The sequence below is a fragment of the Varanus komodoensis genome, unplaced genomic scaffold (genome assembly GCF_004798865.1).
Source record: "Varanus komodoensis strain SLA01 unplaced genomic scaffold, ASM479886v1 scaffold75, whole genome shotgun sequence".
In the NCBI taxonomy this organism is placed as follows: Eukaryota; Metazoa; Chordata; class Lepidosauria; order Squamata; family Varanidae; genus Varanus; species Varanus komodoensis.
The window spans coordinates 239746-262655 of record NW_025336416.1 but is presented as its reverse complement, the minus strand read 5'-3'; the positions used below and the strand labels follow the sequence as shown (position 1 = coordinate 262655).

General features: G+C 45.3%; 1 protein-coding gene across 14 annotated transcripts in view; it reads right to left on the bottom strand.

Moving 5' to 3' along the window:
- Window positions 1-22910, bottom strand: part of PTK2 (protein tyrosine kinase 2) — a 235638-nt gene that overhangs the window by 5844 nt on the left and 206884 nt on the right. For 8 of the 14 annotated variants that reach the window (XM_044452826.1, XM_044452827.1, XM_044452828.1 and 5 more), the window contains 7 exons: window positions 21994-22080; window positions 19952-20089; window positions 18197-18331; window positions 10775-10837; window positions 6980-7019; window positions 6194-6300; window positions 1221-1229 (listed from right to left, as the gene is read on the bottom strand). In XM_044452826.1, coding sequence (XP_044308761.1) covers window positions 1221-1229; window positions 6194-6300; window positions 6980-7019; window positions 10775-10837; window positions 18197-18331; window positions 19952-20089; window positions 21994-22080 — 579 coding nt within the window. The remainder of the gene's footprint in view (window positions 1-1220; window positions 1230-6193; window positions 6301-6979; window positions 7020-10774; window positions 10838-18196; window positions 18332-19951; window positions 20090-21993; window positions 22081-22910) is intronic. The other 6 variants (XM_044452832.1, XM_044452819.1, XM_044452824.1 and 3 more) reach the window with 3 other exon arrangements.

Below are 22910 nucleotides of genomic sequence, written 5' to 3'. Positions count from 1 at the left end.
TTAGAAATGGCATCTGTACTTGGCATCTGTGGAGTGCACAGTGCATCAAACTAACTTGGTGACAAGCAAGTGTTGACACTTCAGGTGTTCCATGGCCATTAGATACGCCACTCCTCACTCCAAAACCATGACCTTCACTCTTGATGTTGGACAGGACATCTGTTGCCCACCCCTGGAGTAGATGGTCTGAGGAGAAGGCAATGCATTACTGGTGCCTAAGCGGGGCCTGGTCAAGCAGGAGAGCTTGGAAGGCCGGGACAGGCATCCGGGAGAGGCCCAAAATCCTGTGCGCCCTATCGACACGCTGTAGGAAGCCTGCGTGCAAGTGCTGCTATGGCACAGGCACTGCCTGGCCACTCTGGTGCACCCCCAGCCACCTCTAGGGAGTGGCCCGAGTCCAGCCAGTTCCCTGAAATGGGAGGGCCTTGTGCCACTCACACTGCCGGGACACATTTTGCAGATGAACAGCATCAAGAGGGCCGGTGAGCACATGACAACATGGTGGGCATGTCGTGAGCGGAGCCGGCTGGAGCCGGGGGTCAGACTAGATGGCCCGGGAGGCCCCTTCTGACTCGCTCTGTTTGTTTCTGTGTTTCTGTGACACCTGCATGGGATGGAGGGAGGGAGCAGGTGTGAAGGGGGCTGCCTCGTCTGCCCCTTTTCAATGCCTTCAGCGGCACTCTCGGCAGCCTGACTGTGCAGTGGGGCAAGCAAGGGCCTTGCAGTTGCAACCTCTTCCCACGCTCGGGGTCAGTTGTGGGGCGCCCTGTCACCTGGCGGGGGAGGAAGCGGCATCAGCACAGCAGCCAGCTGCACATGCCAGGGCCGGGTGAGCTGGTATGGCAAGGAGGTGCTGCACCGAGAAGCACGCGCAAAGTTCCTCCGCGGCACTCCTCCGAGCCACCTCCGGATGCGCAGGCCCCCGGGCCCTTCAAATGCCTGCGGCTGCCTGAACACTCCCCAGCTGCAGCCCTGGCGAGGTGGCTGCCCTGGCACCAACGCAACACCACGGCACACCGGCCCTCCAGTCCCCTCCGAGCCTGCTGTGAAGCGAGCACGTTCTCCCCCAAGGGACGAGGACCGGAGTGGTTCCTGTCCAATTTTGGCCTGAAAGATTGCAGCTGTGGCAGCAGCACATGCAAAGACATGTGTGAAGAGCAAGAGGGCACTTGCACAGTCGGTCATTCACACGGCAACACACACATGTTCAGAGTGCTTACCCGCCATGGCTAGTGTCGAGCAGAGTTGGAAGGGCGGTTAAAGAAATTTACCAGAAGAAAAGGAAAAAGGGAAAAAAAAAACACAGTGTTAATAAAAATGCAGCAAGGCGGAGGGAAGAAAAAATCCAAAGTACAAGCCACAGCAAAAGGGACCTGTTAAAAAGCCCCTCCCTCGAAGTGTATCCAGGCCCACTTGGGCTCGGCTGCATTCAAATGCACGACTTCCTCTGCCTTCTGCAGAACTGGGGTCCCTGCCCTGGGCCCTGAAAGGAAAGGTTATCTGCCATGCACCCCTGACAAGAGAGCATGCAAGCAGCCAGGGGCAAACCAGTCCGCCAAAAGCAAAGGGATTAGCAGCCTGAAGGGGCTCTCTCGAACGCAGAGACAGCAGTGGAAGCGCCTCAACCACCAGATTCTTTGCACAAGCAGAGGAAATTTCAGTTTTTCTGGATGTTATGCCTATGATGTTATGAGGGGAGGGGAAGTGCTCAGTAGGAGGAATTTTTTAGTCATCTAATTGCTCCGCTCCTGTCTTTGGTCAAGCTCTTGGCCAAATGCTGCGCTGAAGGATGATGGCTGGGAGGCCAGTGAGATGCGACCCACTCGACTCCTGGCATAAGAATCCAGCTGCCTCACTGGATGCTCACATTTCATGTTTCTCTGCCATTTCTGAAGCCAACAGTAACACCGCTCCGCCACAAACTAAACAGCTACAGTTATCTGAGCAATATTTGGCCCCTTTCCCCCAGCAAATCACTTGCGTTTTAAAAAATAAAATTAAGGAAAACGCACCCAGCTCAATATTCTTCCAGATGAAGAAGCTCCCTTCTTGTAATTTCTATTTGTGTTCGAAGAAGAGAGGACTTCTGCATTCAACCTAGTACTAATTGCTTTCGTATGACCTAAACATCTCAGGAAAAGCTTCTGTTTAGCTTGGCAGGTTCTGACCTAGCCACGTTATATTAAAACACAAGGTTCTGCGGCTTCCTGAGGGAGGGCCAGGAAAACTGACTCCAGGATGAAAGACAGTCAGGGACAACGAAACACTATTCAGCCTCCTCCAAAAGAAGCCACCCTTTCTCAGATGGCCACATTGGGGAACGCAGGGCCAAGTAACCCTAGAGGCCTGGGAATTTCCCTATTCCAATTTAAGAAGGGCTATGTCTCCTTCCCCCATCCACTCCCCCACAGATTTTTAAAAAATGCTTATATAGGAATTACTGATTGAAACACTGAGATTAGCAAACCATCCTTAACAAAAAAACAAAAATTTCTGAGGCTTGGCAGCTTGAAAGGCTCTGGCACTGCCTATAACAAAACAATTGCCCTGTACCCCAGCCAGTTGCATCTACTTATGCTAGCTTCTAAACACCAAGACAACCTCAAAACATTTAGCGAGAAGGAAAAGGGTGCTGCATCCATTTTTGACAGACCTCTTGCCATCGATGGCTTGACTGAGAATTCCACAGATGGGAATAAACTGGGCCTTCTCTTCACGTCCTCCCCCTGGAGCTCCAAAATAGACTTTGCTTAATGAGAATCTCTGTTTTCACCACCAAATGAGAACAGACCTCTTGGGAAAGGCTAGGGTGCTCTGTTCAGAAATGTTTCTTTTTCCCCCTGAGAAAATAAACTTGGAAAATTCATTCTAACTGACCTTGAAATGCAGAAAATGATTCCTTGCTGGGGCTGACCATCAGTCAGTCATCATGGCTGGCCTGAGGCCTGTGGGAAGCTCACAAAATGACAAAGGCCACCCTACACCATTTGCCTGCAGCAGCTGGTAGCCTCTCTGCAAAGGGAGGTCCCTCTGAGAGGTCCTGGATCAGGCTTCCCCAAAGTGGTGCCCTCTGGCTGTATTAGAAGGCAACTCCCAGCATTCCCCAGCCAGCTTGGCCATGGGTTGGAGAACATGGTCCTAGAATACAGAGCTGTTCTCCAAGAATCTGTCTAACCCGTGCTTAAGAGCAATTTAAGAGTCAGTCGTATTTTCCATGGCTTTGTTGTAGCCTATGCATGGTTTACCTGGGGTCCAACTCCCTCTCTCTCCCTTTTCATCTTAGCAAATTGCCAGAACACGACTCACCAGTGCTTGAGGAGCTGCACCAATACACACTTCCGTCACCACGTGGGGGAGGTGCGACTTAATATCTTATGCATATCTAATTGTGTGCATTTCAGACAATCCAGTGCCGACATCAAGCAATCCATGTGCCCTAAGTCCAGAAAGGGAGCACATCTTCTATGGCTGAACCTTGTACTTCATATAGAAAAACCTGCCTCTATCCTCAACTTTTGTGATGAGATCCTCAGCGAAAACCAAGAATGCGCCTAACTCTGCTGAGGCGCTCAGCAGCCCTGCTCAGGTGGCGCAGTGATTCAGCATGCCACAAAACTGCCCACAACGGTCCAAAGGGACGAGTGCCAGGAGCAGCCCATGGAGAAGGGGAAACGTCGCCCCATTCGCTGTTCCCGGTGAAGCGATTTTCCGCTGGGAAGTCACCCGGGGTCTTCAGCTTACTATCAAGCACGCATCTACTTTCTGCCTCAGCACTCAAGCACTCTGAAACTAAAGCAAGCCAGCTTTTAGTGACCGTGGGTAGAGGCTGGGGGATTTCGAAGTGGATTCCATGCACAGAAACAGGGAGCCTCAGCCTTTGCTCAGACACCAGATCCAAGAAGCTACTCTTGCACCACTCAAGGGGACTGGGGCGTTTGTGTTTCCCAGAACAAGGGGCGCCAAGCACTGAGGCTGAGGAGTCTGCCAAAGCCCCACTGGTGGCAGGGCCCCAGGGGCTGGAAGAAAATGTCCAAATCCACCAGGCACGCCTAAGCACTTGTACAAGCCTCGCATGGCTCTGGGGTTCTTGATGCCCAGGCTTTTGTACAAACATACTCCGAGGTGCCATTCTATTTCAGCAAGGTAAAGGCTGGGGTTTTCTCATTTAAGACAGCATGGCATTTCCAAAAGCCAAGAAATAAAAAAGCAAGTGCCTTCTTAAGGGTAGCTAAGATAAAATGTCAGAGGGCCCAAGCTGCTACACTGATTTTGAGCCCCAGAATAGCACAGAAAAGGCCATAACCAGGTCAACGTGAGCTTGCAGTCATGCTGCAAATCCCACCCAAGGGAAATGTGGGGGAGAAGGGAAGGGCTGATGCAAGAAGTGCCACACAGCGCAAGGGGCCCAAATGTGAGGGCTTTATATCTTGGTGGAAAATTCCCTGCTCAAGCACAGTTGGATGTGGAGGGCGACCAAGCAACCACCCTGGGAAACACTTTAGAAGCCTCAAGTACAGCAAGTAACCCCTCCCATGAGCAGTGGCTGGGACCTTCATGCACAGGAGAGCGGTGCTCTTTCGCAAAGTCACCATCACACGCTGAAAGGAGAAGCGGGACAAGTGGTCTTGGGGAAGTGAGGCAATGCGCTGGCACGGTGGGCCTGCTCATGCTTAGTTTAGCCAAGCCACGTGTGACTTGAATAGCATGAGCAGGCTCTGTATGGCACGCACACCACAGGATTCCAACCCCTACTTGGTTGCACCGAGCGGAATGACTCATTAATCAATTAATGAAAGATTGTATTGGCACCAAATTCCATGAATACTCCAGCTGTCCTGCGGGGTACAAAGTGGCTACTCTATAATCAGCTGAATCACTGCTGACAGAAATTGAACTGCTAACCATTTTACTCACATTCCCCCACAAAATGTAGCACTGAGGACAACAATGCAGGAGATAACATTCTCTGTGATGTGTCATAGCTAAGACAGTCCGTCAAAATGACATTAACTTTGGAAGCATATGATCCATGACCCTACCCAAGGGTAGCTTCCAGCCATGAAGGAAGCTTTGAACTACCTGCGTCCCAGGAGACAGAAAGCAGCTGTGGGGAAGTAATGCTCCGTTCTGCACTCAGACAGAATGTAAAGTCAAACAGTTCTTCACATGGTAAGTTAGAAACACCAGAGGAAAAGACACCTATCAGTTTCTACCATGTCATTCACCGTAACTCTACCAGACAGCACACCTTGAAGTTCAATAGGGCGGGAGTACAGAAACCCATCAGGCCAGAGGGCCCATTTAAATTTCAGAAGCTCTCAGGAAGGACATTCCAGTGGAGAGAGGGGGAAAGGAAACATGTGTTTGGCGGGAGGAAAGTGCAAACTTCCTAGTGACAGTGGTGGGGGGCGGGGGTACTGTCATCTGTGGATTGGGTTGGATTTTGCCTGAACTTCAGAAAAGCCACATTTGTCTATCTAGCAAGTAAGTATACCAAATATGCATGCATCACCAAACACGATATGGCTCCATGCTGCAATCAGAATAATTGAAGGCAGCACCCACATTCCACCGTAATATACACATTATCTTTTTCCTTATCCACGGTAAGAAGTACACTTGCTGCAGCACCTAACTTCATTTTGATTCTTCGGTTGCAGATGGGTCCCAAAGTTATCCCTTGTATATTCACTTGTGACTGGGGATTCAACACCTGCATGAACTGTGTGTGGAAAGGAGAGAAATTGCTTTGCACCCACCCACTCTGATTGGCCAACAGGAGTTTTGGATAAGGTTACCCAAGAACTTCATTTGCTCTACGTTTCTAAATAAACCAACACAGACTGGAATACATCTATCTAATGATTGCACACTTCCTTGAATTTTTGCAACAAAGCTCTTTTTTGCTTAAAATTTTATCAAAGCACACATGAAAATATATACAGTAAAGGGAGTACAAAAAACATACGCTCTGTGTGTGTGTGTTCAAAGTCTACAAATTAATGTGGAAATGGGACAGAATGACTATATGAATGAATACCTGAAAAACTGACATGGAACAGAAATGCACTGATCTGTCATTAGTTTTTGTAGGCTTCCACCTGCTTTTATGTTAATAACAGCACTAGCTCAATTCCACCAGTACCCTGATAAGTAATAAGAGCTGATAGTCAATGTGGCATTAAGGATATACCTTAACCCCTTCGTTGTAGCTGTCCACAGGGCTGTTCAGGCTGGCAAGGCTGCCCAGGTGGCTGGGAGCTCCTGGACGAGGTGGTTTCTTTGGTGGGGCCGAGTGGTCTAGTAAGAAAATACATTGCAAGCAATCATAAAGGGACTACCATTATCATGTTAATTCAAACACAGAGTAGGGGTAGTAGGTATCAGAGAATAACCTACTCAGCCTTCCCCAACCTGGCTCAGGAATACTGATCTAGACCAGACTTCCTAAGCACTTTCACCCCCAACAGAAAAGCAGTAACACATTCCCGAATATGAGGAGTTAAGAACCTTTTGCTGAACTCCTGTCTTTCAAATCAGCACCTTGTACCCTGTGGATTGTGCTACAACCACCAAGCCGAAGCCAAGTGCAGGGCTTGGTAGCTAAAGTTTGGGGTTAATGGTTTGCTTACAGATTTAGGCCATGGGTCTCAAACCAGCTGTGGATGCAAAGGAACCACTGAACACTAGATTTTACTGCTGAATGGGTACTCGGAGACCTCTACCTGGCAGCTGAGCTTTGAAAACTGTAGCTAACACTGGAATCCTTTGCAGATTTCGAGAGAAAAAAGACCCACAGCTCCCAGTCCACCCTTGGTTGGAGCATGTTGTGAGGAGACCTTCTCTCTCTCTTTCTCTAAATTTGCAAAGGACTGCAGCTTAACCCAGAATTGAGTGCACTTTCTGAAAATGCGTGAGACAGAGGGAAAGATATTGGGAGCTTACACTGAAATTGTAAAGTTATCTATTTATGACTTACCTGGTTTACCCACAGGCTGATAAATATGCTGATTAGACGCCTGAAAAGGGGAAAAAACAAAATTCATCTGTTCACAGTGTTTATGAGCAAAGAAAACCATCCGTCTAATCTCTGAAACCTTAAGCATCAGGCTTATCCAACCACAAGAATTTCCAGCATATTTCTCCTTTCCCATCCTCTCATATTTCAAGGGAAAGCGACTACCAGTATAAATCATGCTCCCAAGGAATCCTTTCAGTCTCATGCTATTTTGCTCTCTGTGTGATAGGTCAGGTCACTGCCACCATTCCTCGGAGAAAAAGGCATGTTTGCTACCGAGCTGCAATTTGGAAAGTTCACACCTTTGGTCTCCCCGTATTGCTTAACATATATTTCACTGCAATTACAGCCGTTTCACAATAAAATGGGAACAAACAGCCCTGATTAATAAAACTTGGATAGGTTTTATGGCTGGACTGAAATCTCATCATATTTCTGCAAACCTCTGCCAACTCAGATAAAAGTCTGTTCAGTCACTGCATAACAAACGCGACATTTATATTTGTTGTGTGGCTGTTGAATTCTTGGGAACTTAGGAAAATGTTTATTTAGAAAAGCCCTGTCAGCTTTTATGAGAAGTGCATCCGCAGAGAGGTTTTTTTATTTCAAAATTAAAAGTGCTGATATAGGCAAAGGTATAATGGAAATGGAAAGGGGCATTTTATTGCAGAAAAATCAACCTGGGGTAAAGGAGACAGATTCCCCTCATCTACAGAATTTAAAATATTGTAAAGCAAAACACAGGAATGCTGAGTTACCCGAACTACATTTTAAGATGACTTTGTGAATAAAGCAAAAAATGACCCGGCCTGGGTGACATGCTGCACTCATTTGCATTACTGAATCCATGACATGCCAGACTGTGCGTGCAGCAAACAGCCCCGGTAGCTACAAACCCAGCTGCCACTCAGATACATGCAGGATAATTAACCATACTGTGCTCATTCAATACCGTCTAGCTGGCTGTTCTACTGAAAACTTGAAAGAAAGCAGAAGCTACCCCAAATAACAGAGCAGAACCAAAAAGTGAAAGTGCAGAATTGAAGGCCAAGGGGTACACGACGCCAAGAGCCGTGTTTGGTGCTCACATGTCTACCCGCCGATGTGAGGTCCATATTAACACCAAAAGTGGCATGAAAGGGAGGAGACAGACCATCCCGCTCCCCATGCTCTTCCCCTCATCATATTTGGCCCCCATGCAGAAACTGAAGAGCGCCTGAGAGGACATATTAGAGGCAAGGAAGGCAAGGCAAATCGGGAGGATTCCGCTTTCCTAATCCAGGTGACACCTTTGATATTAAAACTGGACTCATCTTCCATGCTATAAACTACCTGGTCAGACGTAAGACCAAATAGAGAGGATTGTCCCCCTCCTGCCTGGCTTGGCCCTTATGATGGCAAGGCATACGGCCCAGGCAAGCTTACACTTGAAGCAGTGTGAGACACGCTTCATAGAATACAGTTTTTGGAAATGAATGGAAGGCCCATGAAGAAAAAGAATTACAGCCTCAGCTGTGTCTCCTAAAAATAAGAAGCTGCCTCCACTGCAGAGCAAGCGGACCACCCACCTCCCTCCACACCTAGATCGTCACTGCCCTGTTTCCTGTCCTTCCTGTGTCACTTCGGCAGCTTCCTGTCCCTGGGAGAACAGCTAGAACATGAGAAAAACCATGCTGGATCGGACCCAAGCTCCGTTTAGTCAAGCACTCCGGACACACGGTGGCAAACCAGCTGGCCACAGGGTCCCTCCAGCAGGACGGGCGCAGGACCTCCCCCTGCCCAGCTCCTCAGCAACTGGTGCACGCAGGCAGCCACCTCTGGGGAAGGAGGGAGCCCACAGCCAGCAAGGCGAGCAGACACTGATAGTCTCCTCCTCCATGAACCTGTCCAGTCCTTCTTTAAAGCCATCCAGACTGGTGGCCATCACCTTCCATAGTTTTAACCACAGTGTGTGAAGCAGTACTTCCTTTTATCTGTCCTAAACCTCTTATTTGCGTCCGGACTCCCAGAACGCCACAGCCCAGGAGTGCATGTGGGTGCATCCTGATGAACACTGGGGGCGGGGGGCGGGGGAGGAGGTGCCCTGCCATTTCTGTCAGTCTGCCCTGTTGCCGTCACTGTACTTGCTAGTTCAGACACGCTTGTCTAGAATGTATGCATATTATCTTCAGAAAGGATACTCTTTTATAAGAGGCAAAATGTAGCATTGCTAAGAGTGTCTCTGGAACGCAGGACGAGTTTTCAGACAAGCCCTTTCTTAGGCAGTCTCCCTGCCTCATTCATGGAATTTTAAAGAGGCTGCAGATGATGTTGCCTTCAAATGGAAACCTCCGGGTTTGGTTTTTTTTAATCCTCCACTGCTCTTTCCATCATTTTTCTTTCCAAAAATAAATCCATTAAGGAGCAAATGACGGAACGGCTGTACAATGTCTTTTGACTGGAAGCACCAGAGCCATCTGTCTTGAAGCACTGAGTGTCTTGTATTCTGATGAACACACAGCTTCTTTTTAATTAGCCCATCAATTAGCACACCTGCACATTTGGACAACAGAGGTGTAATCTCGGTGCAGCATGATTTACAGCCGCACGAGCGACCACTGTTCCCATTGAGAAAGCCACTCACTAATCTCAGCGCAACATCTGCTGGCACAATATTGACTTCCCCACAGAAGGTGCCATCCCTGCGTTTTCCCCAGACCCGGCCCAATGAGACAGAGCTCCCCCTTCCTCCAGATGCAGAAGCCGCAGTCACTGAGTGGGGGGCAGAGCAGAGTTAACCAAGTACCACCACTTAGTCAAAACTATGGGCATGGGGTTTTATGTTTTCCACGTGGTCTGCTCAGAACATTAGCACAAGTGTTCCTGGTGAACCAGCAAGCCTGTCAGCCAGCCTGTTTATACTGCCCAGGAACTTAAACAGCACAGAAACCACTCTGGATGGCCCTATCCAGCCATCCTAGCCATCCAGATTATGACAGTCAGAGCGTTGCTGTGAAAGCAATGAAGCTGTTGCTCCTATAAATCCAAGGTTGTGAATGAGTCCATAACACTCTTTTTGGGTAGGGCAGTGGCCTCTCGGGGTAATGAAAAAAGTGAATTAAAATATGCCAAACACAGTAATTACTCTGGGTGGAGAAGCCATGGCAGGTCACCTCCAGGTACAAATTACTGACTAGCCATTTCCTAGCATCGTTATTGCTAACAGTTAACAGGATACAGCTACACCTTTGTTACAGATTTGTTTTGCCAGCAACTCAATACCTTTTGGATCCTGCCCTTTGACAAATGATGGCTTAGTTATCATCACACTCCAAACACAAGGTCTGCATCACTTTTGCAAATACTCGCTAGTTATTAAACATCTGTAGCTGTTAATTTTAATATTTTGCTTCCTGTTGACAGCAACAACAATGCAAAGCTAACTGAAGAACACATGCCCTGACCTGGCTGGGTCCCACACAGCTGCTTTAGAAATAATTAGAGCTTTGTTTGAAAGGGGAGAAAACATCTGTTTCAGAAGCGGCAGTGTGAAAAGAAGCCGCCCCAAAAAGTGCAGCATGAAGAATATTTTCCTGCCGCTACCATTTCCAGAGAAGCTGAGCCTCCGAGCGCCTGTCGCCGAAACATAATAATCATGGAAATCCCAACCAAATCAAAACCCATCTCCCGAGATCAATGGAAAGTTAACAACATTTCCACTGAGAAAATTAAACAAACATTTATCTCGACAGATGAAAAGAGGGTATATGTGCTTACCGGACCCTGGAGACTCCCATCGTCTCGATCAATGCTCCCTCTGGAGAGCCTCACATCAGGTTTCTAAGGAAATGAAGAGATGTGGTTTTGTACTGGAGGTTTAAAGAGCCTTACAAGTTAAATAGCCCAGGAATAAGAATTCTTACGCTAGGCAAAGAAAGCAGCCCTGCAAAAGGGGGGGGGGAGAGAAGAAAGAGTATTCCTTGACTAACACAGCTCCTCTCACGTTCCTTCTCCTCACGCCCCCGCCCTGCCCCCACTACATGCTCTTGCAAAATACAGAGAAACTTCCAACAGCCTTCTAAAGAATTTCTTCTTTCTAAAAAATCTCCTTTTTCTAGCTATCCACTTTCTGCTCATATATAAATGGCTTTGAGATAAATATTGATAGTACCATTTCCCCAAGACAACATTGGAAAACCTGCATTTTAATTCTCTCAGAAGGAGAAAGAACAGCAGCAGCACCAATGCCCGGCAGTCGTTTATTGCGCGTTTCTTCCTAACAGTGAAAATTTAAACCACAGGATGAGAAACGCTGCACATTAATTCCTGTTTCCTGCTTGAGGAAGGCTTAAATGTACTTGGCTCCATCTCCAAGCTTCCCAAATGGGGCCAATTACCAAAGCTCTCTAAAAGCACAGAGATGCAGAAAGTTACTAAGAGAGCTCATACCCAGCACTCCTCTGCTAACAGGAACCGTGGGGGAACAAAATCACTTTTTATTATTTCTTTTGAAAGGGCAGAGAACCTGAGAGTCAATTGGGTTTTGAATACATGAGATCACATGTGTTGATATGCATTCCCTGAATTCCTAAGGATCATGTTTATACTTTGAGACTGAACTACCAAACAAAAACCTGGAAAAGCCCTTCCAAAAGACAAATCGGTGGAACAAAAAACTTGAGATATATTTTGAACAAAAGGAGCAGGAATAACATATACAACTTTTAGCAATGAAAATATTATTTTTAAAGTTTATTCACCAGTCTAAATATGTGGACCATTTAACTGTGTTTTATGTTGCTTCTAGTGAAGAGGCAAGCCTCTTATATATGCAATGTAGGAAGACTGGTAAATAAAATACTACACCAGAGACAAGCTGAAGCAACTTTTAAGCAACAGGTTACAAACTATGAACAAAAGGAAGAAAGGGTACTATTTCCAGAATGGGATGTCTTTATCTAGCCTACATCTGGACCAAGACCCAGGTTCAACTTCCAGCTTGCTGTATGCTTTTCTCTAACCTACCAGACAGGATGTTTGTTGTGGGGGAGAAGCCACCCCATGTATAAAGTCTGTTTGGAGAATATTTACACAATGCTGGGTGACAGAAATTCTTCACCAAACAGTGGATTTCTTTTCTGCTGGAAGGAAGGAAGGAAGGAAGGAAGGAAGGAAGGAAGGAAGGAAGGAAGGAAGCCAGGTACCTTGGAAAACACTGCTTCTGGGGCTTAGGAAGGGTTAGTCCCACCTTCCAGCCTCAATTTGAAATGCCTGGCAGAGGGAGGGCCTTCCCCAGATCTCCCCATTGGTTCTTTCAATGAATGCACACTTGTAGCAAACCACTGTTTTTCCCCTTCCTGTGGATGACCCTTTACATGATGCACAGGCTATGAAGCAAAGGGCTGATCCAAAGTGGACCTGACTGGTCTTCACTGGGGGAGAGCAGGAACTTACTGGTGAGTGAAGAGGGCCGAAACTGACATGCGAAATAACCAGCTCATCCCAAGGTGGTCCAACAGACCCATCAGACCAACGACATGCGAGGATGTGTGTAAGCTCTGGAGAATGTGACTGCTGAAAGCACCCTCCACAAGGGAAACGGGTTGCATGTGTAGGGTCTGGAGGAGGCATGCACAGACTACTGTGAGGCTGTCCTACAAAGCAGCCACTCCCCTGCCAAATGGGCCAGTAGAGCTTCTGAGATCATCAAATGAGCATCAGGCCATGGGCATGGGAGGCGATGGAAACCTTCCTGCTCCTAGCAGGTGGCTTTTGTGCCATCCCTCCTTCCTCTACCAGACTACACAGTTGGAATGCTTCTCCTAAGGCTTACTGGCTGTTAGAATTTCAAGCTGCAATACACGGCTAGCTTTTCCTATTTTCAGCCCCCCAACCCTTCTGCCTTTGCGTGGAATGTGGCCCCTGGGAGCAGCCCTGAAAAGCAATCCTGCTCTCAGAATGCAAGAGGCTTTGCACCCCGGCTTTGCAGCAGCCCAGAAAACCTCCTCCATTCTGCATTCCGAGGGCTGGACTGCATCTCAGAACAGCTCTCAGGGGTTTGGCTTAGCTTTTTCTAGCCAGAGTCAACACTATGTTAATGTTACTTATACAGTTCTCCATTCTGTAAATGCCTAACTAACCTTAAAGGTGAGCAAGATTGCATTCAACACCTTCAAGGCATTCCCAGCCTTACTTCTAGGCAGTAACCAAAACTAGTCCATTGGAAGTGAGAGTGACCACTTAACAGGCGATGGTAGCTCTCTTCCAGTATGCAACAACTTATAAAACCTCTTTAGGGTAAATGTTATGAAAGTGAAATATTTTGGGAGACACTGAGAGAATCATTTGCACCAATCTGCCCCTCTCCATGAAGAGAAGCAAGAGAGCTTTGCTATATTCCACGTCATTTTTCATTAATTCAGTGGGAAAAAATGCATGAGTCATAATCAAGAAAGGAAAAATACAGACTTGATCTTCTCCCTTTTTCAATCCTAAAATAAAAACTCAACTTTAGCACAGTGTTTCACCAATTTCCTTGCTTCTGTTGTTTTCTTAATTCATCTAGGACAAATACCAAGCTGCACTTATGTGGGGCTTTTTATAAATAAAGCAATAATTAAAGAACCAAAGCGATAAGAACTCAATGTCAGTTATTCCATTCCTACTATAGTGGGGCCAGGGAAGGGCTGCGGAGTCCCAAGTACATCAGTGCCCCGTGCTGCTGTAAGGGACGTGCTCACTCTGCTGAACAGAACATGCCCCTCGTGCACAGAGCCAGCCATCGGCTACAAACAGAAAACCACGGCACAGAAAGTCCAAACTGGTAACAGAACAGAAAAGGCAGACCCAGTCATTAAAGTTCTGAGAAACTAATTATTTCCCATGGGGCTACACAGAGTATGTATCATGGAAAAACATAATTACCACATTACATGAAAAAGCTGGGGAAGAGTTGTGGGCTTTGTACGAGAGCACTCCGTTACATGTGCACGTTGAGTACCCCCAGATGGGCTGGTCACTTGTCACTGCTGCTCCCCGCATTCGGCCCTTCATGATCCAGGCAGTCCCCGCCACCACTGTGCTTTTTCGGGGACCCATCTGCAGGAATGAGGGTCTAGAAGCAGTCTGACCTGCAACGCAACCTTCCATTTCAATCCAACAGCCAGGGACCAGGCACAGCCTCCGCTTTCACCACCTAAAGTGGGGCAAATCCAGGCTCCGGAGGCCCTTATGGCTCTGAATAGGGCAAAGCAGCTGAGCTGCATAAAAGCCACTCCTGCTGCAAACTGCCTGAGGGAGAGAGAGGATCCTTAGGCATAACTTGAGGCAGCCTGACACTGCGTGTGGCCAATTTTGTAATCAGTTTGCTCCACTGAATTTCTACAGAGAAGATTCTGTAGAACTGCAATGAACATATAATGCAAAACAAAGGCACTGTCCTTAAGTGTCCTGGGAGAGAGAGGAAAGAAAATTCTACAGTGGGAATGGCTAGGAAAGGGGTTAAAAATATAAATGGCTCTCGTACTGCTCAGTCAGAGCTGGAGTACTGTGACCTGGGTTTGCACACCATGCCAACCCACAGAGGGTGATGAGCTCTGGTGGACTGCTATGTTGTACAAACCTGGACCACTTCCTGCAGCGTGGCTTGTTTGAGGGCATGAGTTGCCCCGACAATCCACAACCAATTCTAGGCTTGTTCCACCCATGGTGGGTTGGTGGGGCACCTAAATCTGGATGATTATCCCCATTGTGGGTGAAGGAAGGGCAAGCCCTGCACTTCGCAGGAGTCGCAACTCGCTTGTTAAGATACCCAGGCACCTGCCTGTGAAAGCAACTCCAGTGCAGAGATTTAATCATGAGCTTTTTGTATTGCTAAACTGCTAGTTAGCCATGCTGGCTGTAGGATGCAGATTTTTTAGTAACAAAAAAGAAACATGTTGTCTTAGCTTGCTACAGCAGTGGTTTGTGGTACTACACAACCACACTGAAAGTTGATTCCAAACTAATTGGAATTAATGGATGCCCTCACCCTCCCTGCAACCAAAATCCCAAAAACTGTGCCCTCAGATCTTTCGTGCTTATTTCCACCTCCTCCCGCTGTTCTTCAGAAAGGCTCTGGTTTCCCAAAAGATTTCAGGAGCACTTTGACACTCTCCTCTCTTCCCCTTCTCACTCTGTCTAAATCAGAATCTATTCCATATCCTTTTGAAGCTCCTCTGCATAAGTCCCTTCACTCCAGCAGAATTATCTTTGTAGCATCATATAATTTCATTTAGAGGAGGAGGGGCAAAGTTGGGGGACTAGTTTTGACAACTGAGCAGGTTAAGGATAAAGGAAGATTTGTTCCTGTCCTGTAATTGGTCCCTGAAAAGTTACAGCTTTAGCATCACTGGCAAGACTTTTAGAAGGTGAAAATGGGGAAAAATAGGAACAGAAAATGGGGGAGGATGTTCCTGGTAAATAGCAACAGTTGGACATATTCATTCATTCATTCATTCTTATATTAAGGAAGTACTAAGAATTTCAGATAACAGTCTATAGTATCAGAAACAGAACTGTAGCCTTTTTATCAGTCTTTGCAGCTGCATGGAGTCTATGGAAAAGTAAACTTCTAACTTCTAACAAGCCATCCTTGCCTTTTGCATTAATTAAAATGAGAAATAGGGATCATTTTATCTCAATTGTTTTATCTCTGTCCACTTGTAACACCCAGATCTGCAGAAGGTCATTCAAATTTTCCAGTCTGATAGTGGCTTAAAGACTCCTGCAGAGCCAATGTGTCTGAGGGTCCTGGTTTTACATGCATCTTTTATAAAGATTTGCAGTCAGATGTTCTACCAGAGAGATGACTGAAGCCCTTTTTCTCATGCAATGTGACCACCCCAGCCTTACACAACAACAGATAAAACACTGAAGGCAGCACTGTAGTTGCGAATGTGTGAATCTGAAGGAGGCAGGTGTTCCTATTATGCCTCTAGCTTGCCTTCCACTGACTGTTCTCACAATTTTGGCACACGCACCCATAAGGAAAAGTACTGTAACTTTACAACTAAGACTGAAGACATATCTGATGAGACTGACTTGGACTAAAATGCTGTGATTTTGAAAAAGAAATTAAAACTTATTTAATGAAAGGATTTACTAGAAAACTAACTCAAATGTCAAATAACCTATCAAGGCTAGGTTTCGGATGTGCTAATTTTGTATGTGTACACTCATTTTAAATGTTGATAAACAAGAAAAATAAGATGACTTCCCATAAGAAAAAAATGTCATTTTTAAAGAAATTATTTTGAAATGCCCATGCAGTGACTCTTCAACTGCTTAAGAGATGAGGTGAGCATGGAGTACATACTATAATACTGTACTGTGAATGCTGCCACTGATAAAAAAGGACACTGGTGGCAGTATTTTGCCCAGAAATTATACCCCAACAGGGCACTGTCTGATGGTTGCATAATTTCTGATCACAGGCAAAAGGAAGAAATGATATGAGGCCTCAGGACTCTCCTTAACAGGAAAAAATGCTTTTATTCCACACAAATTATACATATTTTGTACCAACTAATATTTCAAAACATCATCGATCTCTTTGTCGTTTGAAAGCCCCTGTAGCCCAAATTAGGCAAAAAAGGATAAAAGTATAGCCCTTCATCTGGCAAAATTAGGGTATTATTTGTTTTTCGGCGCCAGGCCAAGACCTTTCTATTTAAAAGTTATTTTAATTGTTAATTTATTGATTGTATTTATAGGGTTTTTATGTACGTGCCGAGATGTTTCTGGTTTTTTAAGTCTAATTATATAATTGTTTATTTATGTTGTAAGCCACCCCGAAGCTTTTTGCAAATGGGGTGGCATAGAAATGGTTTAAATAAAATAAAATAAAATAATAAAATTAGGGTACAGAATTCAGTTTTGGAGTTGTTCCTTTAAATGTGTACATGTCCTGCCCAAAGCAAAATATAAGAAATTGTCTAGACAAGCTATCCCTAAAGTTCAGGGCAGTATGACCTCTCCCGCCACCACAAAATGCACAGCTTATGTAGTTCTCTAAATTTTGTCATAAAATGGTGCAAAAAGGGTCTTGCTTCACAGTCTAGGCAGAGCTTTTCCATGACCAAGAACCTGAATAAGAGACAGAGTGGGACCTGAACCTTAAACCATTCCTTTGAATCCGCAATTCTTTGCTCCAACAGAAGACCCATTTGACAGAGGACAAGCCGATTAATCTCCACACATCACTTCCAAACAGAATGTTGCTACAATTAATAGGCTCCCTAGAACATGTGTAAATGCAGAACCCTCCAGATTGTTTGGGAGGAGAATCTGGCATCTTCAGGGAATAATCCCTGTGCCCTTGTTTCCCCTCTGAGAAACAACCTGCAGAGGGGTTCTCTCTCGGTTCAGCTGAGCACCAGGAGGCCACGAATTCTGCTACTGCTACTGCTGCACCTCCTCAGAAGAACTGAGTTTTTATCTGCTGTTTCATCTGGGCTCTCAAAAAGATCAGAGCAGTGTGGGATCTGCTGGCCCACGATAAAGAGAGAAAGTCATGAGGAGATTGGGTGGAGGCAACTCTTGGTCTTCAAACAAGCTTCACAATCTGCCTTCTGGAACCAGAGGAGGGCTCTGCTTCATGCATAATTTTTCTCCTCTCAAAGAAAAATACTTGCCACCAACATTTCATGATTCAAGTTTAATAAGACAAGATTTTATACCAAACATTTAAGACTTATTTCCCCCCTTTTCACCCAGCAGCAGCTCCACAAACCAGCAGCCCCTCAACTTTTGGAACCCAGAGCAGTGTCAAAAGGAATACGGCTGATGTAGTTATAGAAAATGGTACTCCCACATCAGAAGCCCTGTGCCAATTGCACTGGGCTTATTTTTCTTTTAAGGTGCATCCTACCCTTCCTTTCAAGGATTCCAAGTGGATTATAGAAAATTTACACATAAAACAAACTGAAGATGTATGAATCATACATGTGTGAAGATGCAAGCATAAGACATTAACTGGATTTCACCCTGCATCAAATCTGTAGTTTCTGACTTAACAAGATCAGAATTTTTAAAAATTAGCAGCATGAGTTGCTTATACAATCAGGGCATCAGGCTGGTAAGTCTGCACCAAACTGGCCTGAGAGGATGGGAATATATTGATGGAGTGGCAGAAATCAACAGCACAGTGGAAAGTCTTACCAAGAATCGTTCTTCCTTCTCCAGCCATCGTTGGTCTTCCTCCATTTCTTGCTGCTGTCGTATCAATCTCTCTTCCATTAGATGTGCTGGTAGAACTTGACCCATCCCTCGCAGATCCAGGCTGCCCGGGTCCTGCTGAGCAGGTAAGGGGCAGAGAAAGAGCAAGAAAAATCCTTAAGTGGTAATATTGTGTGGTATGCTTTAATTTATTAACATAACAGTCTCCTCTGCCTTTCTTCTTGAGAAAACAGCCCTTTGGGGCGAGATAGTAACAGCATTATTCAGCCTAGCCTAATTCACTAGTAATTCTGAGGATAAATAATAAGAACTTTGTCATAAAGGGTCCAGAATTTTAGAATACAAGAGAGGTTTAATGTTTAGAGACTTTACCTAACAAGGGACTAATTTACACAAGAGACCTAAAAGCCTCTATTGTAGTCAAAAGCATCCAAATGACTGTAACAATTGGTTCAAGCAGTTGTAATTATCCTGTTCTATAAGCTTCCCAGTCTACCTCCAGCAGAGAAACAGGAAACTTGCCGTCCTGCTCAAACTTCTTTGTTCATCCCAAAAATTTCCATAACACCAATGGGAAAGCAAGAAAGGAAGCAGATAAAAGGCAGCAACTATCAGGAGACAGGACTGCAACATGGTTCTCTGGCTTGACTGCTGTGCCTGTCTGGCCCAATAAATCTTATAGCTGGAAGCTTCTCCCACTTGGATGCTGCATTGTGGCTGTACAGTAACAGAATTTAAGGAGGTTAACAGTCGTTAAAAGGGAACAAACTGCAGCTATCAAACTACTTCTGCAGCAGATCCCATGTTTAGCATGATTCTTGTTGGTTTTGAGTTATGACCTGAATATTTAAGGAGCTGGAGAGGTCTGCATTAATAGCTAGTTTAAAGAGGCGGGCAGGGGATGAAATGAAATTGGTTTGAGTCTGTCTTCTGTATGTTATTGTGACCCCTGATGAAAAGAAATTGCTTCTTTTACTGTTACCAGTGTCATTTACAAATCCAAGAAAACACCATATACTGGTAGATTGTTTTTAGCTCAAAGTTTGGTGTCCTGCGATAGTGCATTATTAGTCCTCAAGTAAGAACTACTGCAAAGCTCTGAGAAAAGGAGGGCCACTTGCATGTTTGCAGGAGGAAGGGAGCGGTAGAGGAGCTCTCCCCAAAGTAGTAAATGTGACACTGAGACTCGGCTCCCTTCACTGCTCCCCACAACAAATGGCAGCTGTGCCATCTACCCAGGTGTCTCGATCATCTTGATCCGTCTGTTCTCCTACAGTACTGGAGCAAGTGTTTGCTGACCTGTGCATTCTCTGAGGCAGTAAGCCAGCTGCCTCACAAGCAATGCACCCTATGACCTGCTTTCATGGCAAAATGAATGCAAGATGTGGCAGGGGGCTTTCTTGCCCCACCCTGTCCTCAGAAGGAGAACCTCCGTCATGATGGTCCTTGCATCCTGTAGGGAGCAGCGTGGGTGTTCTATGCCATATGCACTTTCATGATTTCAACACACTGTGCCGGAATAGTGTAGCAATGCTAACAGCTTCTGTCATGCAAATACTACAACGAGCACCTTTTAAGTATTCCACTGTAAGGAGAGAAGCTGAGACCAACTAGCTATATAGCAGTAACAAAGTCTTACTGAAAGAGGACCAAAAATAAAAGGAATGAGTATTTACACACCCACTAAAAGGCAAAAATTTCTTCACTCCCTCAGTTAAATAGCTGGGTAGACATTACCTCCACACTGGGTTGCCACATGGATATTTCTTGAGGCCGATGGTTCCAGGAATCTGTCTGATCCAAGAGAGAGGCCTGACCTGGATAAACGCTGCCCGCCATGGCTGGGATCCCATGGGAGCTGGGATAGCCTGAGACCTAGCAAAAATATTGAGAAATACTTGAACACACTGTCTAGTCTCCAGTTAGGCTGTATTTTAGTAGTTTTCCATCATAAATCAGGCAGAGGGGAGTATATATAATAGCTGAAGCAAGAAAAAATGTAAAAAGGCACTGATGCTTTCTGACACTATGACACAATCTTAGATGCTGTCACTTATATTCCGCATATCGAGCACTGCACTAAGATATGATTGACTCTCTGAAAAGAGGAAGTTTAAATGCATTTACAAGACTTTCAAACCATATTCCACATGAGTGACAGAAACACTTGGTGCTCATTTATACTAATAAAAATTGTATTTGTATTTTCCTACACATCCTGCTAGTTTAGCCTCCAGGATGTCTTATAAGCTTATATATCTAAGGTAATAAGGTGATTATTGTCTCCATTATGATTCAAAGTTATTTTAAAATGCAACTTGCTTTAAAAAGCACAGCAATGCCTCTCCCTGGATATACTGCAAGTTTTGCGTGCACCTATGTGTTCTTTTCAAAAATTCTGTCAGAAATCCCAATGGCACAAGATCTAAGTTAAAACAATGTAAGGTAAAAAAAAAGGGGGGGTAGGGGAGGGAGATCACTGGTTTCTCTAAGAACATCTGAAAGCCTTCAAAGAAACCACTGGGGAATGAAATCTTATCACTTAATTGTTCTTTCACATCTGTGTCACATTTGCAGTTTACAGCTCGATTAAAGATGTGCATTTGCTTAAGCCCACATTTATTCTATCAGTTCTGACTTCTCACTTTCTGCCTAATATCATACCTTTAACTCACCTAATATTTCCTGCTGGCAGACTTATCAAAGTGTCAACACAGAAAATGGCAAAGATAGAACTCTTATGCTTTCCACTGAAATCTGTACAATTCCCACATTCTTGTGTAAAGCGAAATGCTGCTACTTCCTCCATCCCCATATTCTTACCTTTCAGAGAATGTTGGCCAGGTCTTTAATGTGCCCACCTCCAAGCAACTGCAGATGCTTGTCACTTGCTCCTGTTCGTCATTGCCAATGCCCACCATTTCTCCCTGAATCTGCGAAAATCCTCATTCATGCTCCATTGTGCCTCCTTCCAAGGTACTATACTCTCACCTTTCTTGACACTACTGCTGCTTTTTTTTCTGGGCTCAGTTTGACATGACCAGCTAAACTCACCCCGTTTTTGTAAGTATTTAAATTTCTATAAGTATATCCGTATGATCAAGTCATAACCTCCCATCGTTAAAGTCTTTTGTTCACTCACTCTCCCCTTTCCCCTTCCAAGCAGTGTCTCCACCAGGCTCAGAGTACTTCACCCACATCCAGCTGTAGTCACAGAGGCACCACGTGTGAAAGCTCTAGACACACCTGTCTAGATTTTTCCTTCGCAAGCATTCATATTCACAGATCAATTCCAGCACAAGTTTGATGGAAGCCATTCAGAGCCACTGAGGACCCTTCCTTTTATGACAGAATGGACTGTAACTCACTGGCAAAGCAGATGCTTTCCATGCAGACGGTCCCCAGTGCAGTCCCCAGTCTCTCTAGCTGAGATGCGCAAAATAATATCCTCTGATGCTGGACTGCAACTCATCCTTCTCCACTGGCTAGGGCTGATGGAAGTTGCAGCCCAATGACAGGTGTGGCAGAACTTCACCCCAAACCCCAGCCTAGGTCATCTCTGACTCCCCCAAATGTGGGCCTTGCTTGGCCTGGATGAACTCTGGTTACCATGTTTCAATTAAAATGTGGCACCGTAGTTATCCTGGCCCCACCTGAGTGCTTTTCACGATAGAGAGACACCCTCTTGGCTTGCTAGATGGACACAGTACGAACACGCCGCTTGCAAATATCTAAGATGATGAGATAGAAAACCAATGAAATAAAGGTTGTATTTTTACCTGGTAATGATTGGGCTGTACCATATGCTGCGGACTTGGATAAAATCCTTCACTGGATCTTGGACTGGGATAGCCAGGTCTGCTGGGCTAGGAACAGAAACAAATAACTTACAAAACAAAGTAGCAAAACTCACAGTATTCTATTAAAAAATTCAAAAGTCAGTAACTGAGGAAGCACTTGCTTTCATGGAGGTAGTTACACGTCCCATCCTAACCTATGCAGAACAGCTACCATTTCTACTATTTGCAGCAACCAAAAAGCATACAGCAGACATGAGCAAAATCTTTTTAGCAAAAACAGAAATAAGAAAGACTATGCATTTGAGTCCAACTCCCCCCCCCCACACACACACACACCAATTCCTGTGCAACTAGCAAATCACGTGCCCTTTGCCTGTTGAGTTCCTCCCCACCACACTCAGGGTTGATTGCTCCTGTAATCACCTCTTCCCTGCACACAACCACCAGGAAGAAGATACGGATTTATTCTGTCCACCAGGCACCTCCACACGTGTGAATCTATCTGAGCACAACCGAAATTGCTATTCTCCACTTGCATCCATACTTGATACTGATAGAATGTACGTTGCCTCTACGACCTTTAAGGGATAAGATCATGCCTCCTACTTATGGATGACTTTGTAAATATCAATCCACTTTAGATATTCCGCTTATCAAATTATGAAGACTAACAAATAAATAGACTTGTAATTCTTCATTCATTATGTTGAAGAACTATTAACTCCAGTAGAGTAGTTCCAAGAATGTAACATTTAATGCCTTCAAACAACACTATATGATACTAGTAGAAGCTTGCTATCACAACTAATGTCATTTGTTTACTTTTGCAAATGCATGTATTATTGAAAGCAATTTGTTCAAAGCATAGTCAGTATATCAGTCCTGATAGTAAATGA